This window comes from Marmota monax, unplaced genomic scaffold (assembly GCF_021218885.2).
Source record: "Marmota monax isolate L192 unplaced genomic scaffold, Marmota_monax_Labrador192_F-V1.1 WCK01_AAM20220418_F8-fsc00177, whole genome shotgun sequence".
NCBI classification, from domain to species: Eukaryota; Metazoa; Chordata; class Mammalia; order Rodentia; family Sciuridae; genus Marmota; species Marmota monax.
This window is the reverse complement of record NW_026694922.1, coordinates 1,492,323-1,519,981: the sequence shown is the minus strand read 5'-3', so window position 1 is coordinate 1,519,981 and position 27,659 is coordinate 1,492,323. Positions and strand designations below refer to the sequence as shown.

The window sequence follows — 27,659 nt, the reverse complement described above, 5'->3', positions numbered from 1 at the left end:
ATGATTCAGGAAAGTGTGTGTGGGGGGGCATACAACACAAACTCCTAATATCAGTAATAAGGGCGGAATATCCCTAAACAAGCTTCAACATTAAAGTAATAATGAGATATTAAAAACAACTTTAGGCCAATAATTTCAACAATTTAGATGAAATGAACAAAGTTTTTGAAAAAAATACAACTTATCAAACTGACACAAGATGAAAAGGAAAACATTGATAGTCTAATACGTATAACTTTCTCACCTCTAGGTTCCAAGCCCTCTACTCTATCCTGCCGTCACTGCTTGACTCATTTTGATTCCCATATTTCACAACTTGCACAATTCTGTTCATGAACATACCCCCTGCCTCTTTTTCATGCCAATCTTCTATCACCCTGCAGCACATTCCTGAATTCTAATCATGGTACCATCTCTCAGATATGCAAATCTGCTACAACTCATACCTTCTTTCACATGTCCCTTGGCATCAATGCCATTCTGTTCCTGGCCAAATCTTGCCTGTGCTTCAGGGTCCACCTGGATCTAATCCCCTATAGGAAGTTTTCATTTTTGAGGCTATTCCCAGCCCTCAGGGTCTCCCTTCTAGGAATTCCATGGCAACACATCACTATCATTGTTTTGAGGGAAGACTTTGTTGTCCTGCATATTTGTCTTATTTTTCTAATTAAAGTATTAGCTCTTTAAAGATAACAATTTTTTAAAAAGTTCTCTGTCCCTTAAAGCACATATTAAGCATTCAATAAATATTTGTAAAATATTTGCAAAAAACTGTTGAATGGATATATAAAGTCAAGATCCTATTTCTGTGGCTCTTGTCAGACTCTCATACCACCTGTAAGGCTTTCTCCAACAACTAGCCAAAAATCATCTGATTAAAATAAGTAGAGGTAAAGAGAGGGAGAAGTAGTGAGTGATCAAATTACAAGAAGAGATGGGGAGGCTTGGTTTCAGCAAGCATAATAAATAAAATGGGGCTGAGTTTCACATCCTGCTGCCACCAGTATCTGATAGGCATGCACTGATACCATCAAGTCATTTTCTCCTTGTCTTCACCCCACCCTGAATCCTTGTGGGCACAGAATGAACCCAGGGGCTCCAGACAGCTTATACTTCCAAGCACATCTGTACATGCCATTCATTATACACCCACATTGTTTGGATAACAAGAGACTTAACAATATCTTTTAAAAACCAGTTACCAATTACTGATGGTCTCTTACCACTACATATAAACTATCCCAAATTGTAAATGTCTTTACTGTAACCAAGTACTAGCAAAATGTGACTGCAAACCTGTCTTTTAATCTTTCACAAAATAATTTTGCATTTATACTAAAATTAACAATAGCTTTTGTGAATACAGATAATTTTGAGTAAAAATACATTTTCTGTGGGGTTAGGTAAAGAAATTCCTATAAGCAAAAATTCTCTCCAGTTCTCTCGCACTGGTCACTTCCTAGTAGCATCTCTTTCATTTAAATCAAAATAGCTTATATCATCTTCATTTCCTCTTCTCTCTAATTAGATGAATCTGGTTGCTCTTCTCTGTAGACAGATTAAAGGTTGGGGTGAGGGCTGGGGTTGTGGCTTAGTGGCAGAGAGCTTGCCTAGCATGTGTGAGGCACTGGCTTCGATTCTCAGCACCGAATTAGATAAATAAATAAAATAAAATCAGCAACTAATAAAAATATTTTTTAAGAAAGGTTGGGGTGTTTTGTTTTCCTAGTATTTCAGAGTCCAATCCTCAGAGCAATGACAACAGGAAGTGTAGAGGAGTGGTTTAGAGGAGGCAGGCTCCAGGGGAACCTATCTCAAGGAAAGACAGCACACACATAAGAGACAGTGGGCTGCTCCAGCTATTTCCAGCCCATGACATCGACCCAGGGTCTTGCAAACAACCCGCTCCTTACCCAGATTGGAAGAGGCGCGCCCCTCTGCTGCCCGATCCTTGAGGTCCTCAGCTATGCCCAGCTGCTGCTCGTGGTACTGTTTCGCTCTTTCCAAATCCTGCATGCACCTGGCGGCGTGGCCCAGGCCTGCGTAGGCCCGCATCTCGATGGCCTTTTCCATCAGCTCCTGCGCCAGCTCCAGCACGTAGTTGTGGTAGGACATGGCCTTGTCGAAGTTCCTGCGGTAATGGTAGGCGCTGCCCAGGTTGCTGTAGGCCCGGGCCTCTTCCCGCTTGTTCCCCAGCTCCTTGGCTATCTTCAGGTGCTGCTCGTGGCACTGCACGGCGTTCTCAAAGTCGCCCATGGCAATATACACAGCTCCCATGTTGCCAAGTTCTCGGGCTTCGGAAAGCTCGTCTTTGGATTGCTTGGCGAGAAGAACACACTGTTTGTGACTGGCCAGTGCATTGGGGTAGTCTCCGATGGCTGTGTACACGTGGCCCAGACTGCTCAGGGCTGACGAAGCTGCCTGGAGAGAAAGGATAAGGCAGAGAAATGAAAGCACATCAGAAAATGGCTTTGGTTTGTTTCAGCAGATACAATTTCACAGAGTTTGCCTGTAACTATCAATCCAGTCCCTAATGGAGTTTCTATCAGTGGGCCACAGACCTCCAGAGAACTGATAAAGAGCACATCCAACACCAAGTTCCCAGCAGAAGACAATGGTAATTTAATCAGGAGCTTTCCATACCTAATCTCACAGAAGCAGGTTGTGTTCCATATGACCTTTGTCTTAGTTTAAAGACTTGGTGACATTTCTAATATTCACTATGATATTACAACTCTGTTAATATCCATTAACCTCTGTGCTATAAGAAAGTGTTGAAGAAAACCAAAATTAATTACTACATATGACAGAGTGTAGGACATTCACAGGAGAAGCCTGGGCTTGGCTTGTGGCCCTCCTGGGTGATTCTGTACTCTGGTTTTCTTCGAAGCAAATGGATGCATTAGTGGTGAGGGAGATGTTCACCATGAGGACTGAGAATTTTGCAAACCAGGACCCACTTGAAGGTCCTGATTTCTCATCTTGTTCCTTCAAAGTGACTTTATGGGTGCTGGTTACTGTGGAGGGCTTAGATTTGGATGAGTCTCCTTGGAAATCAACGGCTGCGTTCCAACCTGTGCCTCTGATTGGGGTGGTCTCCATTTAGCCTCCATGAAGCCTCCCTGCCCTCCTTAGGCTCACCGCCCAAAGAAAAGTACACAAACCCTTTTGGTCTTAAAGGTTTCAATGAAAATAACTCTGTGTCAGTGTAGCGGATCACACAGGAACTATGAAAATATCACAGGAGAGGTTACACAAGCACGTACAGTCCTAGATCCTGGTCTTCAGTTTCTAACTCCTTTGCAGAGGTATGACAGGGAAGTTATGCTGGGCTTTTTAAGTGCTTCTTTTCATTCCACAAGTTGGAAGCTTCCTCCCCTCCCCTCCTTCACTGCCTGTCTACAGCTTAGGGCCATGTCACCCCCTCTCTTCATGATGCTTCCCTCTGAAGCATGGAAAGCAGACCCTGGCAGAACAAAGGCTGCACTCCCACACGTGGGCAAGAACTCTTCCCCAGGGCCCCGGGCACAGGACTAGCCATGAGGTAATGCTGTCCCTGCTGAGTACAAGGGCATTTCTTTGTGGGAAGGGTTCTATGTTTGTGCACATCAGGACACTTTTATTAATATTTTATAGATATGAGTGATTTGCTCCCCTGTTTCCTTTGCTTGTGAAATAGCAGTTCTTGATCAAAATGACTGAGACACCATTTTTATGGGGCTTGCAAATAGTATATTTGCAAAATGTTCCATATTGTTCTAAGTTGCTTTTATCATTTCGCAGATGTTCCAACAAAAAGATTTAGAAAATAGAGAGGAAATACATCCTTAGAAATTTACTTTTTTTGCTTTCTTCTGAGTGGAGAGAACAGAAACAGCTCCACGAGAGTCACAATGCTGCAAGCGCTGTGATCTGGCAGAAGCAACACTGGTGACACCAAATGGCATGCCACTTGGACCACACTGGCCACGGGTTCCCACAGGAGGGCCCTTGGGGCTGAGCTTAGGACTTCGGGTCAGCAGTCTAGACAGGCGTCTGCTGCTCCCTGGTCTTTCCCCTGCACTACCCACTCACCCACCCGACCATCTTCTCTTCCTGTGCTTTAGGCCCAGGACTCGGCCTCTTCCCTCTGCTTCAGTGGTTAGCTCTCCCAGCCTTATTCTCCCCAAACCCTCCCACCCTCAGCCCTTTGTCACCCTCACAGTAAAACACCAGGGCTCTTTTGCGACTAGGGGGGTGGCGCACAGTCACACCCTGGTTCAGAGCTGCGCCGCCCTCCCCTAGCTGGAGCCACTTAACTTCCCTAGGCCCAGCCGCGAGCCAGGAGCCTCTGTCAAACGCAAAAACCATAAATAATTCACTAGATGGCTCCCACAGTAGCTTGTGGAGGCAGCGAGCCTGGGGCGCCGGGATGGGTTACAGGCCCTGGGCGGCTCCACACCCCGGCGGGCATCGCCATTCTCAGGAACTTCTGGTTTATGGCACTCTAAACGACGGCCCGGGGAGCCTCTGCTCTGGTCTTTCATTTCTCCAATGCCAGGGAGACACAGCACTCGCTTAGGGGAGCTCTCTGAACATAAGGACAGGGAATTCTGGGGCATCTCCCTTCTGGGGAGGGGAGAGGAGGGAAGGACCAGCCACGAGCTCTTTCTTGATGCTGTCAGGGGGTGTCCTGCAAACCAGCATCACTACCAAGGACCATGGAATTTAGGAAGCATACACCACAGCCCCTGAGACCAGAGGGGTAGCTTGGCACAGGGGAGGATTGGATAGGATTTGGTGTCGAGGCCCTGGCTGTGACACCCTAATAAGTCATTTTAACCTATTTAACTTGCTTTCTTTATTTATAACATGGCACTTGATGACAATACTGTCCATACTCCGCAGGGCTGGGAGGGGATCAGATGAGGCTGGGAGCCCGAGTGCTCTGTGAAGGTGTTGCTAAGGGGTGCACAGTGTCTTATGAAGGCAAGCTGCCTGGGCTGGGCTCTGTTACCTGAAAATATCAGTCACTGTGACCAAACATCTATATTCCTATCAGTCGCCACAGGAAATGAAGTCCAGTGTTTTACAGCTCAGGGCAAATAACATGTGATGGTATTTATCAGCTAAGTGAATTACAAATTAATCACTTGTCTTTGTTCCTGTTGCTGTAGAATAAGTGTAGATCTGAAACATGGTTTCAGGCTGTTAATGAGGATCTGAAGACCCACTATCGATAGGGAATCACGGGCCCCACCTCAAGCAGATGCTGCATTTGCCACCAAGGTTCACGCTGCCTTTGTATATTAATCTCTCTGAGATTTTTGTGCTAGAATAGCAGCAGCTGCTTCCCACAGTGGAAACATTTTGGAACATCTGTATTTGAATACTAAAATGCATACAAACAGTTATGCTAACAAACTATCTGGCTGGAGTAAGACAATGGCTTTCTCTTTGTACAGACAGAAATTACTCATGCTCCTGCCTAAGCTCCATTTCCAGCTGCAGACTGAACACAGAGGAGTCAGGAGCCCCTCGCTCTGTGACCTCAACATTTGAGATGAACTGCATCTGACAAGTTAGTTTCACGAGACCTGAATCTAGAGCCGGAAATATGCTCATATTTCATCCATCCACCTTTAAAGGGTTTTAGTTGGAGAAATAAAGTTCAAACTGCCCCAAACTATAACCACATTGATGGCACTACCATTAACCATCGTGCTGAAGATTTAAACATGTTTTCCTTTCCTCTTAGCATGTTTTCCCCTGTACAATATATATTTTTGATTCAAGTTTTATTATGTGGGAGATTAAATACACAGTAGTATTATATGGAAAATAATCAGTATAATTGCTGATTGACTTAATTGCATGTAGTTGTAAAAATGGGAAATGTACTGGCTGCTAGTACTAGAAATATTTTTTTTCATTTTTACTGCCCAAATCCACATGCACCATGCATGTAGACAGAGGGACACAGAAACTCAGGGATACTCTGGAATCAAGCATGCAAAGGCTCAAATAGCACAACGTGTGATAAGGCACATCATGTAGCATCTCTGAGCCTTGGTTTCCTCAACTGTAAAATGGGAATATTAATATTAGAGGCTTGATAGGCTTAAAATAAATCAGTATTTGTAAAGAGCCTCATTCATGGCTTATTATGTAGAAGATGCTCAAATATTTTAGTTTTGAGTTTCTCTTCTTATTCCAACCAAAATAATACCCACTTAGCTTTATTCATTTCAGAGATGTGGTAGAAGATGATCAGGAAATAAAACATGAAGTTCTGATACCACAACTAAAAAGACCACCATGGTGGGAAAGTCATCATCTTCATATACAAAGGCTGGCATGCCTTCAATTAGTCTTCTGCAATCATATTCATGAGAAAATTCACCCCTTGCTTAGGGACATCTTAGGATCATTTGCACATCCAACACATGGTCTTAGTAAACACTTTATTTCAAGTGGTTTAAGCTCTGGAGTATTTGGGGTCTGCTGGTTGGTTGGGACATCTGTTCATTCATTCATTCACGCAGTCAAGAAAATTCTCTATACCCACACAAATATCATGAACTAATCTTGTTGAAGGAACAGAGGTAATTCCACAGAGAAGGATGCGTTTCAAGAAATGGTACTGGAGCAACTAAATCTCACATGCCAAGAAAAGATTCTATATACAGGCCTCACACTTTTACAAACATTACTTGAAATGGGTCACAGACCCACATATAAAATGCAGAATTATAAAACTTTGAGAAAATAACGAGGGAAAATCTAGGTGACCTCTAGTTATTAGATATAACATGAAAAGTATGATTCATGAAAGAAAAAAATTAGTAAGTTAGACTTTATAAAATTAAAACCTTATGCTCTGCAAAAGACACTGTTAAGGGGCTAGGGTTGTGACTTAGTGGCAGAGCGCTTGCCTAGCACATGCGAGGCCCTGGGTTTGATCCTCAGCACCATATAAAAATAAATAAATAAAATAAAGATATTGAAAAAAAAAGACATTGTTAAGAGAATGAAAAGACAAACTGCAAGCTAAGAAAATATTTGCAAAACACACATCTGATAGAAAAACTTGTATCCAAATATAAAAACTAAACAATAAGGAATGACTCGATAAAAAAAGGGCAAAAGATCTGAAGAAGCACCTCTCAGAGAAGAAATGTAGAAGGCGAGGAAGCAAGCGAGAAGACCCTCAACATCCCTGACCTCAGGAAGCTGGAAATCAAAACAGCAATGAGAGGCCATTGTGTATCCCACAGCAAAACACAGGGACAATGCCAAACACTGGTGAGGATGCGGAGCCACCGAGATCCTCACCTATTGCTGGAAGGAATGAAAATGGTACAATTACTCTGGAAGATAGTTGGGCAATTTCTTCTAAAACTAAGTATAGTCTCGCCATGGGATACCGCAATCCTGCTCCCAATCAAGGTGGACATGTTTGTCCGCACACAAACCTGAACACAACTCTTTTTTTTTTGTTTTTTAATTTCTTTTTAGTTGTGGAGGGACACAATACCTTAATTTTATATATTTACTTTTATGTGGTGCTGAGAATCAAACCCAGTGCCTCACACATGCTAGGCAAATGCTCTACCACTGAGCCCCAGCCCCTGAATGCAAATCCTAATAACAGCTTTATTAATAATTGCTAGACACTGGAAGTAACCAAGGTGGCTCTCAAAAGATGAATGAGTAAATAAACTGTGGTGTCATTGTGCAGTGTGATGTTATTCAATAATAAAAAGAAATTGTCCACTGAACCACCAAAAGGTATGGAAGAAACCTTCAGTGTCTGTTGTTTAGTGAAGAAGCCAGCCTAAAACAGCAGCACACTGTGTGATTTCAACTGTGTGACCCTCTGGAAAAACCAAGACTACAGGGTAAAAAGATCAGTGGTTACAGGGGACTCTGGGAGAACTGGGCTTTGAGGCAATGAAACTGAGCTATTCTGCATGACACTACAATGGTGGACACCTGACATCAGGTATGTGTCAAAGGCCATAGAGCTGTACAACATTGAACCCTGACATCAATTATGAACTGAGCTAACAGTAAGACACCAATATTGGTTCATCAACTGTGACACATGTCCCGAACTGATGCAAGATATTAATAAAAGGGGGAACTGATGGGGACAGAGAGGGTATGTGGAAACTGTCTATAATATCTACTCAGTTTTCTGTTCTAAAAATAAAGTCTATTAACTTAAAAATGAATGAATGAATTGGAGTTTTCCTTCTTGGGAGAGTAGGAGCATTCTTTGGGGATATGGAAATGTCATGGTCAAGGGCATGAAGTACGGCAGAGTGAGTTTAGGTTGGAGCAGGCAGCTGATTAGACCCTGGAGTCTGGAAGGTAAGTTTCCATGAGCTCTGTCTGTCCACAGTAGGTAGAATCTGAGACACTTCTTGTGTGGAGTTTCACTTGATCATTGTAACAAAGCTTTTAAGTATATGTTATGATGATACTGATTTGTGAGATCAAACCAGACTCAAAAGAGGTCAAGATTCAGAGAAATGATGTGACACGCCCCAAAGTACAAAATTAACGACAGTGCACAGGTTCAGAGCCACAGCCTCAGACTCTAGCTCTTGTGTTCACTGGACTACAAAGTGTACAGATGGCCTCTTTTGATAAATTCACAACCCGTGGTGCAATATGGTCCACATATTTCTATGAAGTACATGAAAACCAAGGAGATCAGTAAAAATAACAAGGAAATGCTTAACAAAAGTGACTAATTAGAATATAGTTTAAAAAGTGGCTAATTAGAATAAAGTTAGGATATTTTAAGCACCAATGATGCTAAGAATAGTCTTTGGGGCCATTCACAATTATGCCAGTTTTCTCCTTCCACACAGGTGAGAATGAACATCACCGCCTGCGTGAGGCCAAGTGGGGGTGGCCATGAACCTGCTGTAGCTAATAAATGTGACTGTTCCCCAGAGGGCAGCTTGCAGGAACCAGTGCATCTTTACCACATTCTCTATTCCCTTTGCTACAGACTGTTTCATCAGAATCGATCTTCAAATGAGAAGCACGTCAAGGCGGAACAGATCCCTGTCTGATCTATAATGAATATACAGGGGGCACCAGAACTAAGCCTTTGCTGTTGTAAGCCACAGAGACTTTGAGATTGATTGTTACTACTCCATAAACCTGGCCAATCCTGACCAATACCACACTGAACAAAAATTAATAATTTAATTCTTCAGGAAATATAAGTTACCGTTAACATTATGTAGTGGTTCAATTATGTGCCAGTTACCATAGGTTTCTGGATGATGAAATTTTAGGCATTTTTATAGGAAAGCCCCATTTGAAAAGAACTGGGTACTAAACGCAGCTGATCTTTGAAACCTTTATTAGTAGATGCAACAGTCTCTCCGGAAGTACTTTATCCAAATCACAGATTTGCTTAGGGGAATCATTAGCCACTCAAATACATACCTGAAAACAGAAGATTGAATCGTGTTCTGTGAGGCCTGAAGTGACATAGACTCCCTATTTAAGGAGTGGATTCTAGCCTGAAAATCTACCCTTAATCCGCAACTGAGCTGACAGAGTAATTCCATGTAAAGGTTAAATGATGGTCATGAACTTCTGGAATTGTTTACTCAATAGTCACACTGAACCAACTGGACAAGAATCAAAGAGATTTTATCTCTGTATTGTTGAGGACATTGTGCAGGGTATCACCTAGTGCCATCTTTATAAGGACAAAGGAAAAAAAGCCTTTCACATCTCAGTATGCCTACCATGTACTGCCATGGCTTTATCTTACTGTGAGTTTTGTCCATAGTTATATTTTCCTCTTTCTCTGGGCCACCAGGAGGCTTATGGCCAGACTCAGAGCCTCACCTTAACAGGCAGATGGAATCCCAAAATACTTGTAAAGTCTTACCCGGCTTCTGACCCTTGCCCCTCATTACTTGATCTCTCCTCTTTAATATTTTGTTTTCTGCTTCCACAAATGCTTCTTGAATTGAATCAGACAAATCAAGGAAATGCAAACAAACAAACAGTTAAATTCTAAGTATCTTGGTAGGGAGAAAGCTTCCTAAATGGGATTTCTAAGAATTGTGAACTTACAGCCCCAGAGAAGGAGGAGGCTTAACTACCACACAAACAGGGAAATTTTAATTACATGGTCTTTAATGGCCTTAAATCATTTCCATGCTGTGCATGTTCGGTAATTGGTATCAGGTTTATCATAATCAATCTAACCAGTCTATCCCAATGTTTAAATCCAAGGTTGGAGAAATATTCTGCAATTATTCCAGAAAAGAAATAATGTATGTATCTGAATTCTTTTCTATGGTAATAGTTGAAATAGTTGGTTTGAATCTATTACTCTGAGCCTAGAGAGCTATTAGTAATAGTTACAGCTTCTCCATGGTAACCTGTCAGCCTTTTCTAATACTATGAGGCCAGAGGAGCTTTCATAATAATTATTTTTATCAAAATTATATTAGGGTTGGAAGAATAATACAATGTCAGAAAGATCTATTACCTAGATCTAAGAGTTGCTATCACAGGTGATAAATTATTTATAATGCCCAGTATTAATACAGCGATGTTTTCACACCAAGTGTTTGTAAATGTCCTTTGCAGATGCAAATTAACAGATTAATAAGGAAACAAGCTTTCTGGTATGAGAACTGGGATGACAGATTAGCTATTAAGAGCAATTTATAGGTCATAAGATATGAAAGTTGGCAAGAAACACTACCTCTGCTGGCTCTATAAATAGCAAAACTGCATTTGGTTTCCCAGAGGTATCCTGTTAGACATTTTAATTATACCATAAAAACTGCCAGAATTTATAATGATTTCATTTTTTAAAAAACTTGATGCTCCATGTAAACTTGATGCAATCCAACAGGCATCTGTGCTATGTGCTGTAAATGCCAAGTTTCAGCCCTGGGAAGTGCTTTCTCCTGAAGGACTGGCAATGGGGAGGCTGGGGGTGAGCATCAGAGGAAAGAAATGTCACTCCCGATATCTCCTCCCTCTCTCACATTCCACCATCTTCCACAGCTATCCACCTGGGACGACGTCTATAAGAACTCCATTCCGAGTAGCTCTTTGGCCAATATGATGATCCAGTACAATGCCTAGGGTCTTGGCAGTTCTATTGGGGAGTTGACTCTGGGGCTAAATCTCTCACTCACTTGAAATAATCAGTTAAGATTATTTTTGGAGCTTTATTTCCCACTCTGTTTCACCTACATCTTCAGAAAACTGATTCCGGGGAAAGGCAGGTAACCTACCTCATATGAGTTCTCTAAGACACAATTCACTCAATTCCTCGTGTAATAATTTTGACCTGGATTAGGAAATACAACCCACCATCATGCTGTTTTAGTCCAATCAAAACTGTTCCATTTCACACTTGCCAGCCAACCTGAATTTCAGTGGGCTATAAAACATTGTTCGGTAGGGGGTTGGAATGTAGCCAATCACCTTTCAAAGACAGTATTTACACTGAGCCATAAAACCTGGCCTTGGCAAGGCAGGATGTAATGGAGAAAGGCAGAGAGATGGGAAACACACGTATGCACCTACGAGAGGCAGGGAAGGAAGGAAGTCCCCCAAAGCACAGCTTATTTGTAGAAACCAGCAGATAACAATTTAAATAAGAAATCTTCAAACTGAATAAAAAAAGGACCCTCAGGGATCCTGGAGGGAATTAAGAAACAACCGAGAACTTCTGCTTCCATCCAGAAAGGGACCCTGGGACAGCCTCCTGCTATAAAGCACAGGTCCTGATGTAGCTGAGACCTCCTGCAATGCAAGGCTTTGGAACATTCAGGAACAAATGGCTTGCACCCCCAGCTCTCTGTATTTTCACTCATTCCAGCAGATTCAATCTCTATCCCTGTTGGATGATTCCAAACCCAGATTTCAGAACAAGAGATGAGGGAAATTCTTGAGCTGGAGAGGTCTTATGGATCACCTAATTCACTGTTTTTCAAGCTTTGTTTGAGCCAAATTACCAACATGTGTTTCATGTGTTTAAAATACAGCTCTTGTTGGGAGCAGAAGCACATACCTGTGGTCCCAACTACTCTGGAGACTAATGCATACTTGAGCCCAGGGGTTCAAGGTCAGCCTGGGCAACAGGGCGAGACCCCTGTCTCAAAAACTATAAAAAAAATTATAGCTGTTTAGGTGAACTTGGATTGGAGTCCTTTTTTCTCTGCTAGCAACCCTGAGGGGCATCTGTGGAACTCTCCAGGACTCTTCAGAGCAGACTTTGAAAACCACTTCCCAGTAAAATCCCTCCATGTCTTCACAAGCAGAAAACTAGGGCTGACACGCAGCGAAGGCAGGACCCAAGCCCAGGTGTCCAGACACCAGCTGGTCCCCTCCTCACTCTGCTTTACCGAGATCCATCAGGCCATGACATAGCTACCTGGAAGCAAGTCCTCATCACCTTTTCTGGTTGTCCCCTGCTCTGTGGCTTCCACGATTGACACAGGAAGCACATGACCAGTTAAAGGTTCAGCATTATCACTGCCTTTTCTCTGTATTCAATCAAGGCCTGTCCTTGAAATTATAATGACTCTAGTTTTTATTTACTAATATTTATTTTAATGGCAATTATGTATATGCTAAATCAGTTTAGAATTAATTTCTGGCAGTTTTATCTTAAATGATATTTAAATATTTTAAAAGTTGATGTGACAGTGTTAACAGATGAGATGTGGAACACATTCAAAATACGTACTACTTTGTCCTTAAAATCCTAACCAACTATTTCGTAACAAGTTCAGTGGCAAACTTCAGTAACTTTAATAAAACTTTAGTTACTTTCCCAACTATTGATTCTACCCCCTGATAATCACAGCTTTAGAGATCCTAGGGTGATGCAATGATTAGAACTTCCTAGGTTTGAATCCTATCTCCTTTATTTTATTTTGTTTTGAGACAGGACCTCACTAAGAGTCGCTGAGGCTAGACTTGAACTTGTGATTCTCCTGCCTCAGCCTCCTGAGTCACTGGGATTAGGCATGTGGCTGGCTCTGGCTTTCTTCTTTTAAGGAATTACTTTCTTTGTCTTTGTTTCCTTATCTATACAATGGTGGTAATGATGCCTCATGGGATTGTTAGGGTATACATTAAAAAAGAGCTTAGAATTGTGCCTGGCACATAGTAAACATTCAATTACTGCTAGCTGAATTATGGATTTTAAATACTAATAAAACTGAGTAAATTAAGTAATTTTAAAGTCACATATTTATATTAATTTAATCTGTTTTGTATGCTTATTTAAAATTTAAATGTATCAAATTAGTGCCCTCTTTCCCCTCCCTCATTATATTAATTAAAAAACCCCAAAATGTCATTTCCCTTGTGTGGCATTCGTCACTGTTCCTTTGGCACATGAATTATTTGGGCATGTAAGCACATAAATATTCCATTTTGGAAATCCCCAAAGAAAGAAGGCATTGTACCAAGATCCAAAAATGGAACATAATATGTTCACAAAAAAATTAAATTTTTAATTAAGATCCTAAATTATTTTTTAAAATTAGCTTACCATAAAAATATACAACTGGCATTAAACACAGGATAAACTGTTAGATAAGGTAATAATTACAAATATGATTAAATGATTCATAATATTATTTTAAAATGTGTTTTTCAGTGGTATGATCATTTTGTATCAAAATGAATACTAAAAAATATGCTCAATTTCAGAGGAAATACATTTGATAACAAAGGAGATGATTCATAATTACTATTTAATGTAATAAGAAAAGATACAGGCTGTAGGTGAAAGAGCACAGTATGAGATAGGTAGATGGAAGCTTCCTGAAGCCAAGGGTTGTCTTATTCAGCTCTGTGCTTCAGAGTCTAGCGTGCTGCCTAGCACTGAGCAGGTGCTCAATAAACACATGCAGAATCAAAATGATGTTCTTGGGGCTGTGGGTCTGCATAAGGATATAAAAGAAAAAAAACTATCCTCTAAAATGAACACATGGTACTAATACCCTTCAGCCCTATTTCTCCTTGGGCACAATTCTGGTGCACAAAACCTCATTCCTGATTACTTTTTACTACAGCTGTAAGAACCAGAAGCATAGGCGTTTCTGAGTTGCCAGCATGTCCTGTCTGCACACAACCTTAGGTCCCTTATTACCGTTCTTATTCTTCTACCTGATGCTTCTCATACAGTCAGTCACACTCTCTTTTAAATCTTTTGAAATCCACTCCCATTGCCTTTGTTCTGGGCACATGAGGCATGAAATGATTAAACAGGAGCTGTTACTATTTTTGTTATAATACTCTTTTCCCTTAATAATTGTATTGACACCCAAAACCAGAGTCTGAGAAAATCAGTAGAACAGATTCTTTCTGGGTAAGCTTAAGTCTTTCTTAGAATAAGTATGTATACTATTCATTGAAAACTAGGCAAATGTCATGGTTTGGACATGAGGTGCCTCTGCACCCCACCCCCAAAGCTCCCTTGTTCATGCAGGAATGCTCAGAGGTGAAGTGATTGGATTATGGGAGGTGTAACCTACTTAGCCCACTCTAGGTTGAACGGGTGGGAACTGCAGGCAGAAGGGGTGATGCTGAAGGAGGGGCTCACTGGGGGTGTGCCCTAGAAGGGTGCATCCTCCCTGTGGCCTCCCCCTTTCCTCTCTCTGCTTCCTGGCTATCATGAGTGAGGCAGTCCTCCTCCACCTCACCCCCCCCACCAGGATGTCCTGCCTCACTTTGGGCCCAGAGGAGGGGACTCAGCTGACCATGGACTAAGCTGCTGGAACGGTGAGCTAAAATAAACTTTCCCTCCTCTAAGTCGTTCTTGTTGGGTGTTTGGTCACAGCAATGCAAAGCTAACACGGAAATTGTCTCATAAAGTTCAAGTTATCATCAATTATAAAAACTTTCTAATATATGATACAAATGAAGGAAAATGTTGCAATTAGACATCAACAGTATACTTGCTTATGGTTTACACCCATCCTGATTTCAGAGACATCAAAACATGAAAAATGTACATTTTATAAGGCAGCTTATTTGCATTATTTCATATCTCCACAGTGGTCCTTGAGGTAGGAATTATCACCTTCATTTTTCAGATGAGAAAACAAACATTAAGCAATGAGTCTAAAGTCAAATAACTAATAAAGCCCGAGCTGGGAGTTCAGTCAGGGTCTACCTGGCCCAAACCCTTGTCCAAGTGAGTTCCTCCTCCAGAACTCCCCCACAGAGTGAGGAAGGAGGCCAGGCCTGTGCTCTGGAAAGACCTCCTCACTAGTGCTGTTTACAGTTAAGTGCTCACAATTGCCTAGCAGGCAGGGTTGCTAATTTGGAATATCTTATAAAAACGACTATTGTCAAACTATCATAAACTGGACACAGACTCAGAATTTTATTGAGACCGAGAAAGAAAAAAATCTGCAACGATTCCACAGCACTGATGTTTTTTTGAACAATTTATATTTCTTCACGCTTGCCAACCTGCCCATAGTCTGAAAAAAAGGTGTATGTTATTTGATTAATATTCTCCTCAGGATATACAGAAATTCGAGATGTGGAGTGAAAAGCTTAAAGGATGTACCTCGTTTAGATCTGGTCACATGTCAGGCATGCCTGAAAGCCCCCAGAAAGTGCCCCCAAATGCCTGTAATTACAGTCATCCAGAAGATGAGTGGTGTCAGGTATGAGTTTATTCCACTCAGGGACACAGATGGGTTTCAACAGTGATACTGGCCGTGAGTTCAGCCAGGGCCCTTTAAAAGTGCCTTAGTAATGCATATGTGCTGGGAGCTCCACAGGAAGGAAGAATTAGATCAACTCCTAGAATGGCAGGGCGCATTTCCAGAACGTTCCATTCAAAGTATTATGGTATTAAATAGAGACGGCTAGAAATCATGTCATTTTATGGAAACCTCAGAAGCCTGTTTCTGAAAAAAAAAAATCTGGGATTAGGAAAGGATTGGTTTACCTTGCTTCCAGTAAAGGGTGGGAGAGGAGGTGATGACTGGGTCACAGCTGGGGGAGGAGACAGGGCGAGGTGTGAGTGATGATACTCGCGACCATCAACCATTGCCACTCCAGATGGGGCGGCACGGCCTGTCCCACTCTGGCTTCTCCCCAAGAAAGTAGCAGCACATTTTCCCGGTAATAAAGCACATGCAGTATCATATCTGATTACATCCAAAGCTTATGTTACCTAATTTTATAGCTGAGAAGAGGGGGAGCGAGGCAGGAAATGAAGGAGAAAAAGGGAGGGCAAATAAATTTAAGTTTTGTTTCAAGTTCAAAGACTAACGGTGTGAGGGACTTCATTTGATGCTGACGAGGGATAATCAGTAGCAGGGTAACAGGCTAACATGAACCTCATCTGTGTGAAGGGACACAAAACAGAGGTCAGAAAGCAGTGAAAAATACTAGTGCAAAGACACTAGCCTAGCAGAAATTATTTTCCATAAACGTGTAAGTGTGATAACCTAAATTTCATTTAAAAGAAACATGGCAGCTTAATTTGTATTTTACGAGTTATGAAAAAGACAGAACTTTGATTTTGTAACCCGATTTTTTTGGTGTAATGAGCGATGATGGAGGGGCAGAGACCCCCAGGACCAAGCTGCACCCAGACTCCCCTCAGGACTTCCCAGTCTTTCCTAGCGCACCCAGATGTTTCCAGGTAGGTTGCCCTTCCTCCAGGAGGCTTCTTCCAACGCGTCCCCTCTCTCAAGGTATCAATGGTCCTCACCTGTGTGAGAGCCATGGAGGCAAGGACATTCAGCCTGTGGGGGTCACTTGAGAGCAAAGCAGTGATTAAGTAACTGGGGCATCCAGGATGTGCCTCAGGTGTTTGGTGAATAGAGTCTGGGAGATGTAGTCATCATTGGGTACTTAATAAAACCCTCCGCATCGCAATGGCCACTGGGAATTCTAAGGACCCTGCACAGACTGGGAACACCAGCTCCATTCAAAGGCGATCAGCCGGTGGAGCCACAATGGCAGACAGCCCGGCATGGGGCACTTCGCTTTAAGAAACACATTCATTTAAAAATAAATAAATAAATGTTTTGCAAAAACAACAAAACATACTTTGATTTATTTATTTACTCATTCACTCCACAAACATCTGAGCGCCTATTAGGTGCTGGACCCGGGAACTATCAAAGTTAATAAGACAAGGCATGCGCTCTGGAGTTGCTCCCAGCTCAGAAGACAGACTGGGAAAAAGTGCAATAGACATCCAGACTCCTAGGGCATGTGGACACCCCCATGTTTCTCAACCTCTGCCAGAAATCCCAGTAAAACAACAGTGAAGGATTTTTTTTTTTTTTTAAGGCTAAGAGCCCATACAAACAAAACGATTGAGAAAGATGACAGCAGATGAAGGATCTTCTCAAAATTCTGGAAGCTGAAAGCAGATGGATGAAAGACATCTGATTTAGTAGTGTACAGAAAAGGGAGGAGAGGCAAGGAGAGGCAGCAGCCAGAGACCAGCCCCAGGCAGCTGCAGGGCCTTGGAAAGGGGCAGGCGTGGGGTCACCAAGGCCTCTGAGTTCAGGGGAAGGTGACAGCTGAAAGGAGAGGGGTGGGATGAAATTACATAAGGAGCTGTCAGACCTCAGACCTGCAACCCAACCTGCAAAAGATGGTGCCTGCTGTCGGAGCAGTTTGGAGAGGAAGACAGAACGGACAGCTACCCTGGAAATGCAGATGAGGGGAAGTCAGCATTCAGACTGGTGAGATTCTCACTCGGCACCCTTCTCCCAGGCAACTAGCCCCACTGCTCTGTGCAGCTTCCAGAATGTGGGCAGCCACACTGGAAGTTTCTGGAAAAAGGTCCCCCCAAAAAAGGTGTGTACATATTATCACGAGGTTCCCAAGTGAAAGCAGCTCCCAGTCTCCTCAGACTGCACTGCTGCCCATCTGTGGATGAGAGCTGCCTGGCCACACAGAGGCTCCGGTCAGTCTTCACGGCCTCACGCCTAATATGGGTGGCTAGTCAAAGACTACTTGTTATGGTTCGGATGTGAGGTGTCCCCCAGAAGCTCACGTGTGAGACGGTGCAAGAAGGTTAGAGGAGGATGATTGGGTTGTGAGAGCCTTAACCCAATCAGTGGATTATCCTCTGAGAGGGATTAGCTGCGAGGTGACTGGAGGCAGGTGGGTGTGGCTGGAGGAGGCGGGGCACTGGGAGCGTGGCTGTGGGGGTATATATTTGTATGTGGCAAGGGGAGATCTCTCTGTCTCTGCTGTGTGATCATCATGTGAGCTGCTTCCCTCTGCCATGCTCCTCTGCCATGTCATTCTGCTTCACCTGGAGCCCCGAGGAACGGAGCCTGCTGTTTGTGGACTGAGACGTCTGAAACTGTGAGCCCCCAAAGATACTTTACCTCCCCTACAATTGTGCTGGTGGGGTCCTTAGCCACAGCAGCGTTAATAGCTGAATGAAACACTACTTACTACACATTTGAGGAAACCTCTAATTTGAAAGATAGTGGCCCAAATAAATAAATAGAAAAAATAAAGAAAAAATTCAGGGGAAATCAACACAATCAGTGGGGGGAAAAAGCCTTCAAAAAATATGAAGTTTCCAAGACTTAAAATGACATACTGTAGGCATGAACTCTTTGCATGCCACATAAAAGAATCACTCATAGAATGACAGCAAAGTCTTCAGAATTTTAAATAACTACAAAAAATAGTATATGGATTAGAATAAATTGAATATTACTGTGTAGGAATTAGCATTTGAATACAAATAAAGCCAGGCTCAGTGGTGCACGCCTGTCATCCTAGTGGCTTGGGAGGCTGAGTCAGGAGGATCGTGAATTCAAAGCCAGACTCAGCAACAGCAAGGTGCTAAGCAACTCAGTGAGACCCTGTCTCTAAATAAAATATAAAAATGGGCTGGGGATGTGGCTCAGTGGTCAAGTGCCCCTGAGTTCAATCCCTGGAAGGCCCCCTCTAAAAGAAAACAAATAAAAAAGAAGAGAGAAGAAAGACAAAATCAAAGAACCAAAGAAGACTATCATCTGACTAACAGAACAAGAAAACAGGAGAAATTATTAAACAATTTAAAAAAGAAAATTTCCCAGAAATTAAATACATTAGACTACAGATAGTGAAAAAAAGAAAGAAAGAAAAAAGAACATTGTGAAATTTCAGGACACCAGAGATAAAGAAAAGATCTCAAAATATTCCTGAGAGAAAAATCTGGTAACATACAAAAAATTGGGAACCAGAATAGCATCAGCCCTCACAACAATAATTGAAAACTAAAAGACAATGAACCACATATTTTCAAAATTCTGGGAGCTAGCATTCCATTCTATTCCTAGCCAGGCTGTCAAGGCTGAGGGTAGAGTTAAAGAATTTTGAGACATCCCAAATCCCAGGAATGTTACCTACCACGCTCCTTTTCTCAGGGAGGGGCTCCCGCAACCTAGGGGTGTCAATCTTAAAGAAGACGTGGTCCGGGAAACAGAGGTCTCAACAAAGGGAACCCTCCAGATCACGGGAGAGAAGGCTCAGAATGGCAGCGGGGTGGGGTCCTAGAAGCAAGTCAACGTGGGAGCAAAATACAGAGGATGCGTGAAGGGATTCCTCCAGAGAAAGCACGAGGCATAGATGACATGACAGGTCTCAAACTCTAGAAGGGAGTTTCAGAGTTCCCTTGGGACATCTGACAATTGTAATTAGCACAAAGAGAAGCAAGCAGAACCATGAAAACAGCAAAACCAAAGGAACAACTCACTCCAGTTGTGCAATACAGAGAGATCCCGGGCAGTATGAAGGACGAGCCGGCAGGGCGGTGACTGAGACGGGAGGATGGGTCAGCCGGTCCCCTGGGAGCCTGGCAAGAGGTTCTAAGCACCTGAGCCAGAGCAGCAGGAGCAGAGATGGAGAGCGGACGACTTTAGAACTGTGAGGGCCACTCTTCCCATCTGGGCACTTTACCCAGATTCTTTCTTTTTTTTTTTTTTAAGATTTTTTTAGTTATCAATGGACCTTTATTTATTTATATGTGGAAGTAAGAATTGAACCCAGTGCCTCACACATGCCAGGCAAGCACTGCACCACTGAGCCCCAGCCCCAGCCCCATTCTTGATGATGAAAGACAAAGGGGGAGAATCCAAGGAATTAAAAAAGGAGCCTCGTCATCACCACAGTCAATTAACTGGTGCAGCACTCTGCTTTTTTCCTCATTAAGAAGCTAAAGTACTTTCAAAAGGATTCAGTGAGTCGAGGTCCTGCTACAGTTCTGTGCTGGGCACTTTATAAGCAACAGAATTAGGAAGCCACTGCTGTTCCCCACTTTATGTGTGAAGCCACCTGCCCGTGGTCACAGAGCTGCAGGGTCAGAGATGCAAGCCCAGGCTGGCCGTGACCACACCTGTTCTCAACTCCAGTGTTCGATTTAATAACTACTTGAATACTGCTTCTCACCTGCCGAGGGAGTGCTCCATGGTGAGGACTGGCCTGGACATTTACATGGAAACCCAACACACTGCATCTCCACAGTGATCCTCCAAGACACTATCTCCATCCCCACTTCCCAGCTGGGAGGACACGTGACGTGCCGAAGGCCATGGATTAGTGGAATGCAGAGTCATTCTGGCTCAAGATCCTGCCTCTGTCACTCTGGGCCACAGCCGCTCCTCTGAAGTTATTGCCATTCCTCCCAGTCTCCTTGTTTCCCTATTTGATTACAGCCAGGCCGCTGAGTCCACCTCTGAGGTGTGTCCACGTAGTGATTGGTGGCCAGCCAACAATTTACTTGGGTCACACCATGTTTTGCCTAATTTGGAAACTCACACAAAATTCCAGGTTTCCAACTTCCCTGATGACACTGACCCATGTTCCCACAGAGGAGAACTCCTAGCTGGACAGCGGCTGTCCCTGCGGGGTGCAAGCACGGTCAGGTTCCCACAGACCTCCCACCTGAACACACTCCACTCACTTGCAGGCTGCCTGGTTCCTTCTGGGGGTTTGTCTCCTGAGACCCCGGCTCTCACTATAGACCTGTCGGGCTCTGGGCCTTTTCATCTCTCCCCTGCCTTCCTCTAACAACCCCTTAGCTGGTTGCCTGGCCTCTCCCCTCTCCATTCTGATGCTCTACGAGTTTCCCTCAGGCAGAGCTCTGATGGCACCAGCCTTTTGCTAAAAACCTTTTGATGATTTCCCAATGCATACTAATCCAACCCCCAGGCCTCGCAGGTAATGACTTTCACCAGCGATGCCACCTTCTTACTTAGTATTATCTCCCTCCTCACAATCCGGACCCCCAGGCATATTTGTTGTTCTCTAAACATCTGCTTCATTTCCTCTTTCTAGGCCATGGTTCTTATTTGTGTTAAATTTTTAATCACAAGGAACATGTTCAAATGCAGGTTTGTTTCAAATTATGCTACAGGCTCCTTCAAAAGTCCTGGTTATGAGATTAATGAGGAAAAAAAGGATTAGTAACTAACTGGAGATGGGACAATTGGTTAAGAAAATTACACAGTTCTTCAAAATAAATACAGGATGGACCAAAAGAGTTAGACACAAAAAATAAAGCTTGAAGTGAGTGCAGGTGATAACGTGACCTCTGCATTGGAAAGGACTTTCTAAACCTGAATGCAACAGAAACCACAAAGAAAAGAAGATACAACTATAATAATTTAAATTTAAGTATGTCAAAAACGCAGAAGATATAAAGAAAATTAAATGGTAAACACGTTTTCCTGAAAAAAAACTACATGCTACTAATAAAGATACAGGAACAAGGACACACAATTCACTAAGGGGGTATAAAACCAACCAAATGTACAGAAAATTCACCTGCATTGTTAATTAAGGGGAGATAAAAGAAAATAAAATTGCACTTCATCTTTCCAACAGCAAAGTATAAAGAAATAATTTCTCACCATATTGGTAAGAAGGGTGAGGTGGGCACTCTTGTGTACTCTTGCTGGGAATATAAATTAGTGAAGACTTTTTGAAAATCCATTTGATAGAACAAATCAAAGGTCCTAAAAATGTCATTTGATGATATAATTTTATTTCTAAACTCAAGATTTTTTAGGAATTTCCAACTTTGGCACTGTTGACATTTTGGACTGGGTGATTCTTGGTTTTAAGGGGCTGTCCTGTGCCCCCACTATATGCCAGCAAAACCCCCTCTAAGTCTTGACAACCAAAATGTCTAAACATTCCCAAATTTCCCCTGGGGGATCTTTTCCAGTTGAGAGCTATTAATCTGTACAAGCAAAATAAGAAAATTGGATTGATATTTGTATAGAAAAGTCATGACATTGTAGGAATATACTGAAAACATGTAAATGCTCAGTAATAACAGAATGATTTAATAAATTATGACACATCCATATTATAAGATACCATACAGTTATTTTAAATGACATTTTCAGGGCTGGGGTATAACTGAGTGGCAGAGCACTTGCCTAACATGTGCAAGGCCCAGGGGGCAATCCCAGCACGGAAAAAAAAAAAAAATGTTTTCAAGACATTTAATGAAATGATAAAAATGCTTGCTCTGTTAATCAGGAGAGTGATAGCTGCTGTAACAAGCACCAAAATTTCGCTAAAAACATGAAAAAAGATGTTTAACTCTTGCTCATGAAGTAGTCCAGGGGGTGCCAGATGGACAAGGCAGAGTGGGGTAGAGATGGGGCCCTGCTCCACACAGGTAGGAGCTTCCAAAGTTACCCTTGATGTCAGTATTGACCTAGCAGTGAGATAAAGAGAAAGATCACGACTGGAATTCACCTCTGGGACAGACCTAGAAGGAGGAAATACCACTTCCACTCACATTCTGTGGTCTAGAACTGAGTCATGGGCCACAACAAAGTGGGTTGGGAAATGTAGGCTAGTCATGGGTCCAGAAAAACACAGAAAACAGATTGGGTAAACCAAGTTCAATCTTGTTCAGAGTCATGACGCATAAATAAAAAGAGTAGTTCCATACATACATCATACATTCAAGGTACACCCAGTCTTTTCTTTTAAAAAAAAAATTTCCAGAATTAATAAATACCTTACAAGTCAGCAGTTCAACTTCTAAATACACCTTCTAGAGAAATACACACAAAGGAACATGTACCAGGAAAATAAAAATACCAGAAATGGCCTAAATGACCACATAGGGAACTGATTAAATAAAATATGGAAACACATAGTATGGAATACTATGCATAAGAGGAATTAGGTAGAATCATATGAACCGCGTTGGAAATATCTCTGAGGAAGACTGCTAAGAGTAAAAAGCAAGAGGTGTGGGCTGGGGATGTGGCTCAAGCAGTAGCGTGCTCGCCTGGCATGCGTGCGGCCTGGGTTCAGCACCACATACAAACAAAGATGTTGTGTCCACCGAAAACTAAAAAATAAATATTAAAATTCTCTCTCTCTCTCCTCTCTCTTTAAAAAAAAAAAAAAGCAAGAGGTGTAATTCCAGCTACTGGGGAGGCTGAGGCAGAAGGATTACAAGTTCAAGGCAAGCCTGGGCAAAAGCAAGACCCATCTTAAAAACAATAAACAGAAACACCAAAAAAGCAAGAGCAGATCATACTTAATGTATTATGCCATTTACACCTTAAAAACAGAAAACTAAATTTTTTTTGTGTGTGTGTTCCTGTATGTGTCCACAGGAGACTATTCTAGAACAAGTTCAGGAAGGATGGTCACTATTAACATTCTGAATCAGAGTTCTTGGTTTGGCAGGAGAGGGGATCGTGAGCTTTTCAGGATGTTTTGCAACAGCCCTGGCCTCTAGCCACAGACACCACTGCCAACCACCACCCGGTTGGGAAGGATCCATAGTAACTGGGCAGCAGCATTAGTGGAGGGAAGGGTCGGGGAGGGCAAAGGGCACATCTCTTTACCACAGCATTTTAGAAGTTTACTTACCATGAGAATCTATCCGTATATTATTGTACAATTTTTCTTTTAAAAGTGAATTAAAAATAAAATATACAAAAATATTAACAGTAATCATCTTTAGGGTGTGAAATTATGTGTGACATTTGTTGTTTCTATAGATATGTTCTATATATGTGTTCTATAACCATGCACCATTTTAGAAAATTAAAAATAAAATAAACTTTATTTTTGAAGAAAAGGACAAAGACCAAAAAAATTATAAAATGGTAACAGTGTTAGCAGATGGGAACCAAAATGACATGTTATATTTGTTTGTCTTTTTGATCTTTGCTTTCCAAATTTTCTACAGCAGCATGTACTAATTTGCAATTCAAAAAAGTTTTATTTGCTTTTAAAAAATCCTAGTCTTACTATCTCTGGCTTAAAAAAGAATAGTGTCAAAAGAATAAAGAAAGACTGAGTAGGGTAAGAGACAGCGATGGTAGCTGGCAATTCAAAATCAAAAAGATTTTAAAACCCTAGCCACAGAGGTCAACGTCCATAGATGGGAAAGAACAGTTTGGGGCAGGAGCTTAGACTGGAGGAAGGTAGCTCTTAGAACATAGCTCTTATGAAAACTTAGGAACCACAGGAGGGCAGGTCAGACACAAAATAGGTACAAACATTCTCTCCAGCTAGCCACTAAGGAGCAGTACTGTTTGGGAGCAGTGATGCATGCCCATAATCCTAGGAATGCGGGAGGCTAAGGCAGGAGGATCGCAAGTTTGAGGCCAGCCTCAGCAATTTAGTGAGTCCCTGTTTGGCTTAGTGGGACCCTGTCTCAAAATAAAATATAAAAATGACTGGGATATGGTTCAGCAGTTAAGTGCCCCTGGGTTCAATTCCTGGTACCAAAAGGGAAAAAAAAAGGGAGCGGTACTGATGGACTGGTCAGGTAGAAGGCTGGAAATGGCCTAGGGTCACTGCTAGGTGGCAGCAAGACTGCAAAGCAACGTGATAATAGGTTCTCAGAAACTTGTTCTACTGATTTGTAAATAGAAAGTTACTTTGTGTGTGACTATCTAAATCTGTAATGTTTTTGTTTTTATATTTTAAAAGCCCATTTATATTTCCTGTGGAATCTCCATTATTCTGGCTCATCCATTTATGAAGGAAAAACTGGTGTGCATTCATTCGGCATCCAGTCAACGCCAGGCAGTGTTACATTCATTTCAGCACTTGCTGCTCGTGACACACGAGAGTTGGATGGTGTTGTCGCACTTTAGAGACCAGAAAACTAATGGTCAGTCTTGCCATCTAGCCAGGAGCCCATTGTGAAAGAAGCATAGGAACAGTTCTTGATTTCAACCTCAAAATTCACTCATCCAGTCCAACCACCCAACCTGCTGGGCTGCAGGTACGACAGTGAGCCTGATGCCCTCCGCTGTCACCAAGCATGTGGGGCTAGAGTGGAGCACGATTACAAGATGAAGTCCAGTGAAGGCTGAGAAGGGCAGGAAGAGAGGTGAACACTGAGCAAGAGCTTACCCTCATCTGGGAGTCAGGGAGGCCTTCCAGAGACGCTGAGGTTTAAAATGAAGCCTGAAGGATTAGTCAGCAAAGTGGGGGCTCAGCGGTCGAGCACTTGCCTAGTGTGCACGAGGCCCTGGTTCCGTGCCGCTGAGGAGTCATAGTGCTGCTATCACCACTGCTGTGCTTGTGCATTTAAACAAAGTAAGCTTTCCTCTCTCAAAGTTAAAAAAAAAATACAAAACTCCGTACTGGAATAAAAAAGAGAGAGAAGAAAAGAAAGACAAGATGGAGCAGGAGGATATGATGCAGGGGGTGAGAGAGGATGTGGAATTTTGAAGAGAAAACTCAGTGCAGGGGAGGCAGGCCATGCAATTTTCTTGCAATGACAGCTGAGAGAAAGACCAGGTTGGAGACACCAAAGGAGAGACCAACAGGAACCTGGAAGACTGGAGTCAGCAAGGAGGGGGTCTGATTAAAGTTTCTGAAAGGTCCACCTACATGGAAGCAGAGACCACTGGAGGGGAGCGACATGCGCCCAGAGATCACTTAGGAGGTGGTTGATCAAGGATGTGGTCTGACGAGGGGTGGAGGACCTGGGCCTGGAGTGAACAGAGGATACAGAAACAGGACAGAATTGAATGGAATTGATCTTGGTATAGAGCTTCAGAGGCCAAATGAAATTGCCTACGAGGAGTACCTATTAAGTGACTCCACAAAATGTCACCTCTCACTCCCACAGCAATCCTGCAAGGTGGCACTATCTTCTCTCACAGAAGAAGCAGATGCTCAGAGAGAGTTGGTAACTTGTCCTTGGTCTCAGGGATCAGAAACAGCAGGGCTGGGATTCAAACCTCAGTCATTCTGACTCCAAGATCTTTTCAAAATATCATACCATGTCTGAATGGATTCAGTAACTTCCAAATCCTGCTTTTAGTTCAGTAGCATAAAACCAGGAGAAACAGGATAGGTAGAAGAATTTTCTTTGCATCATCATTCTGTATCTTAGATTTATAAAGCCATAAAGATGTCAAACTAGTAGAGATCTTGGTCACCAGAGAGCTACAGAGTTTTACAGCTGGCCTAGAGAGACTTCGAGGCGCACGCATCGTCTAGCTCTGGCCCCTTCCAAAGCAAGAGCCAGTGAAGCTTTCTATCTGGTAATTTAGGCCTGATGTTCTTTTTGCTTTTCATCTTTTGAAATGTTTCAAACAGAAATAATGAAAAATAATATAATGATTACTCATGACCTAGCTTTAGCAAATTTTAACATTCTCTCATATTTGTTTCAATTTTCTTCTTCTTCTTTCTCTCTCTCTGGAATATAGACATTACAGACATAGTTTACACCCCTTTCCCTTTCCAGAGCAATTATTATGTGAAATTTGATGTTTGCCACTCCCATGCACATTTAATACTATAACTATATATTATGGATCCATGAAAATTGATAGTGTTTTTGTATGTTTTTGAATTTTATGCACATGATAACAAACAGTACACATCATTCTTCATATATGATTTGCTATGCTTATTTGCACATATTTGCATTTTGGGGAGAAGACAACTCGATGAAGTGAGGGACATGTGCAGTTTAGCATCATCAGGAATTGCTGTTTTGTCTTAAGTCTTCAGGCAAATTACTGAAACTTCCAGAACTCATTTTTTAATTCATAAAATGGGGATAAAGACCTACCTTACAAAGCTATTGGGAGGTTTAAGATAATACCCATCTTTAGGCCTGGCACAAAACAAATATTCAATAAATGTTAACCATTATTTGTCATAATAAAACAGCATACACTCAATAAATGGTAGCTATTTTTATTGCAACCTGTAAAAGTTCTTCACATTTGTTTGGGAAACCCAAGTCTTAGAATGGCCCTGAGGTCCCCAGTGGCTGCATGTGCTCGTATAAAAGAAGGTGTGATTATTTCCAGGTTGACTTTGTGCATTTTTATGAATTCTCCTATCCAGCTGGGTTTGGCTTGTTTATTTTAATGGCAGAATTAAGCTACTAAATCTTTGATCTCTACTGAATGCCATTCTATATGCCTATGATCAGGAGTCAAACTTGGAGAAGTCTTTTAAAGTCTAACCGTGTGCCCCAGCTCCAGCCCCAGCTTCTATCCCTTCCCACTGCTGTGGATGAGCTCCAACCCACACTATTCTGTGATATCTAGAAATAGAATGAGCATTCATGTGTGCTTCCAATAAAGATGCTAAACTGGGGCTCGGGGCCAATGCCAGCAGAAGCAGGGCTGTTTATGTCACCTCAGCCTCAC

General features: G+C 42.3%; 1 protein-coding gene across 3 annotated transcripts in view; it reads right to left on the bottom strand.

Annotated features, from left to right (window-relative positions):
- Positions 1-27,659, bottom strand: part of Ttc28 (tetratricopeptide repeat domain 28) — a 592,527-nt gene that overhangs the window by 151,403 nt on the left and 413,465 nt on the right. For all 3 annotated transcript variants that reach the window (XM_046427243.2, XM_046427244.2, XM_046427245.2), the window contains one exon: positions 1,914-2,421. In XM_046427243.2, coding sequence (XP_046283199.1) covers positions 1,914-2,421 — 508 coding nt within the window. The remainder of the gene's footprint in view (positions 1-1,913; positions 2,422-27,659) is intronic.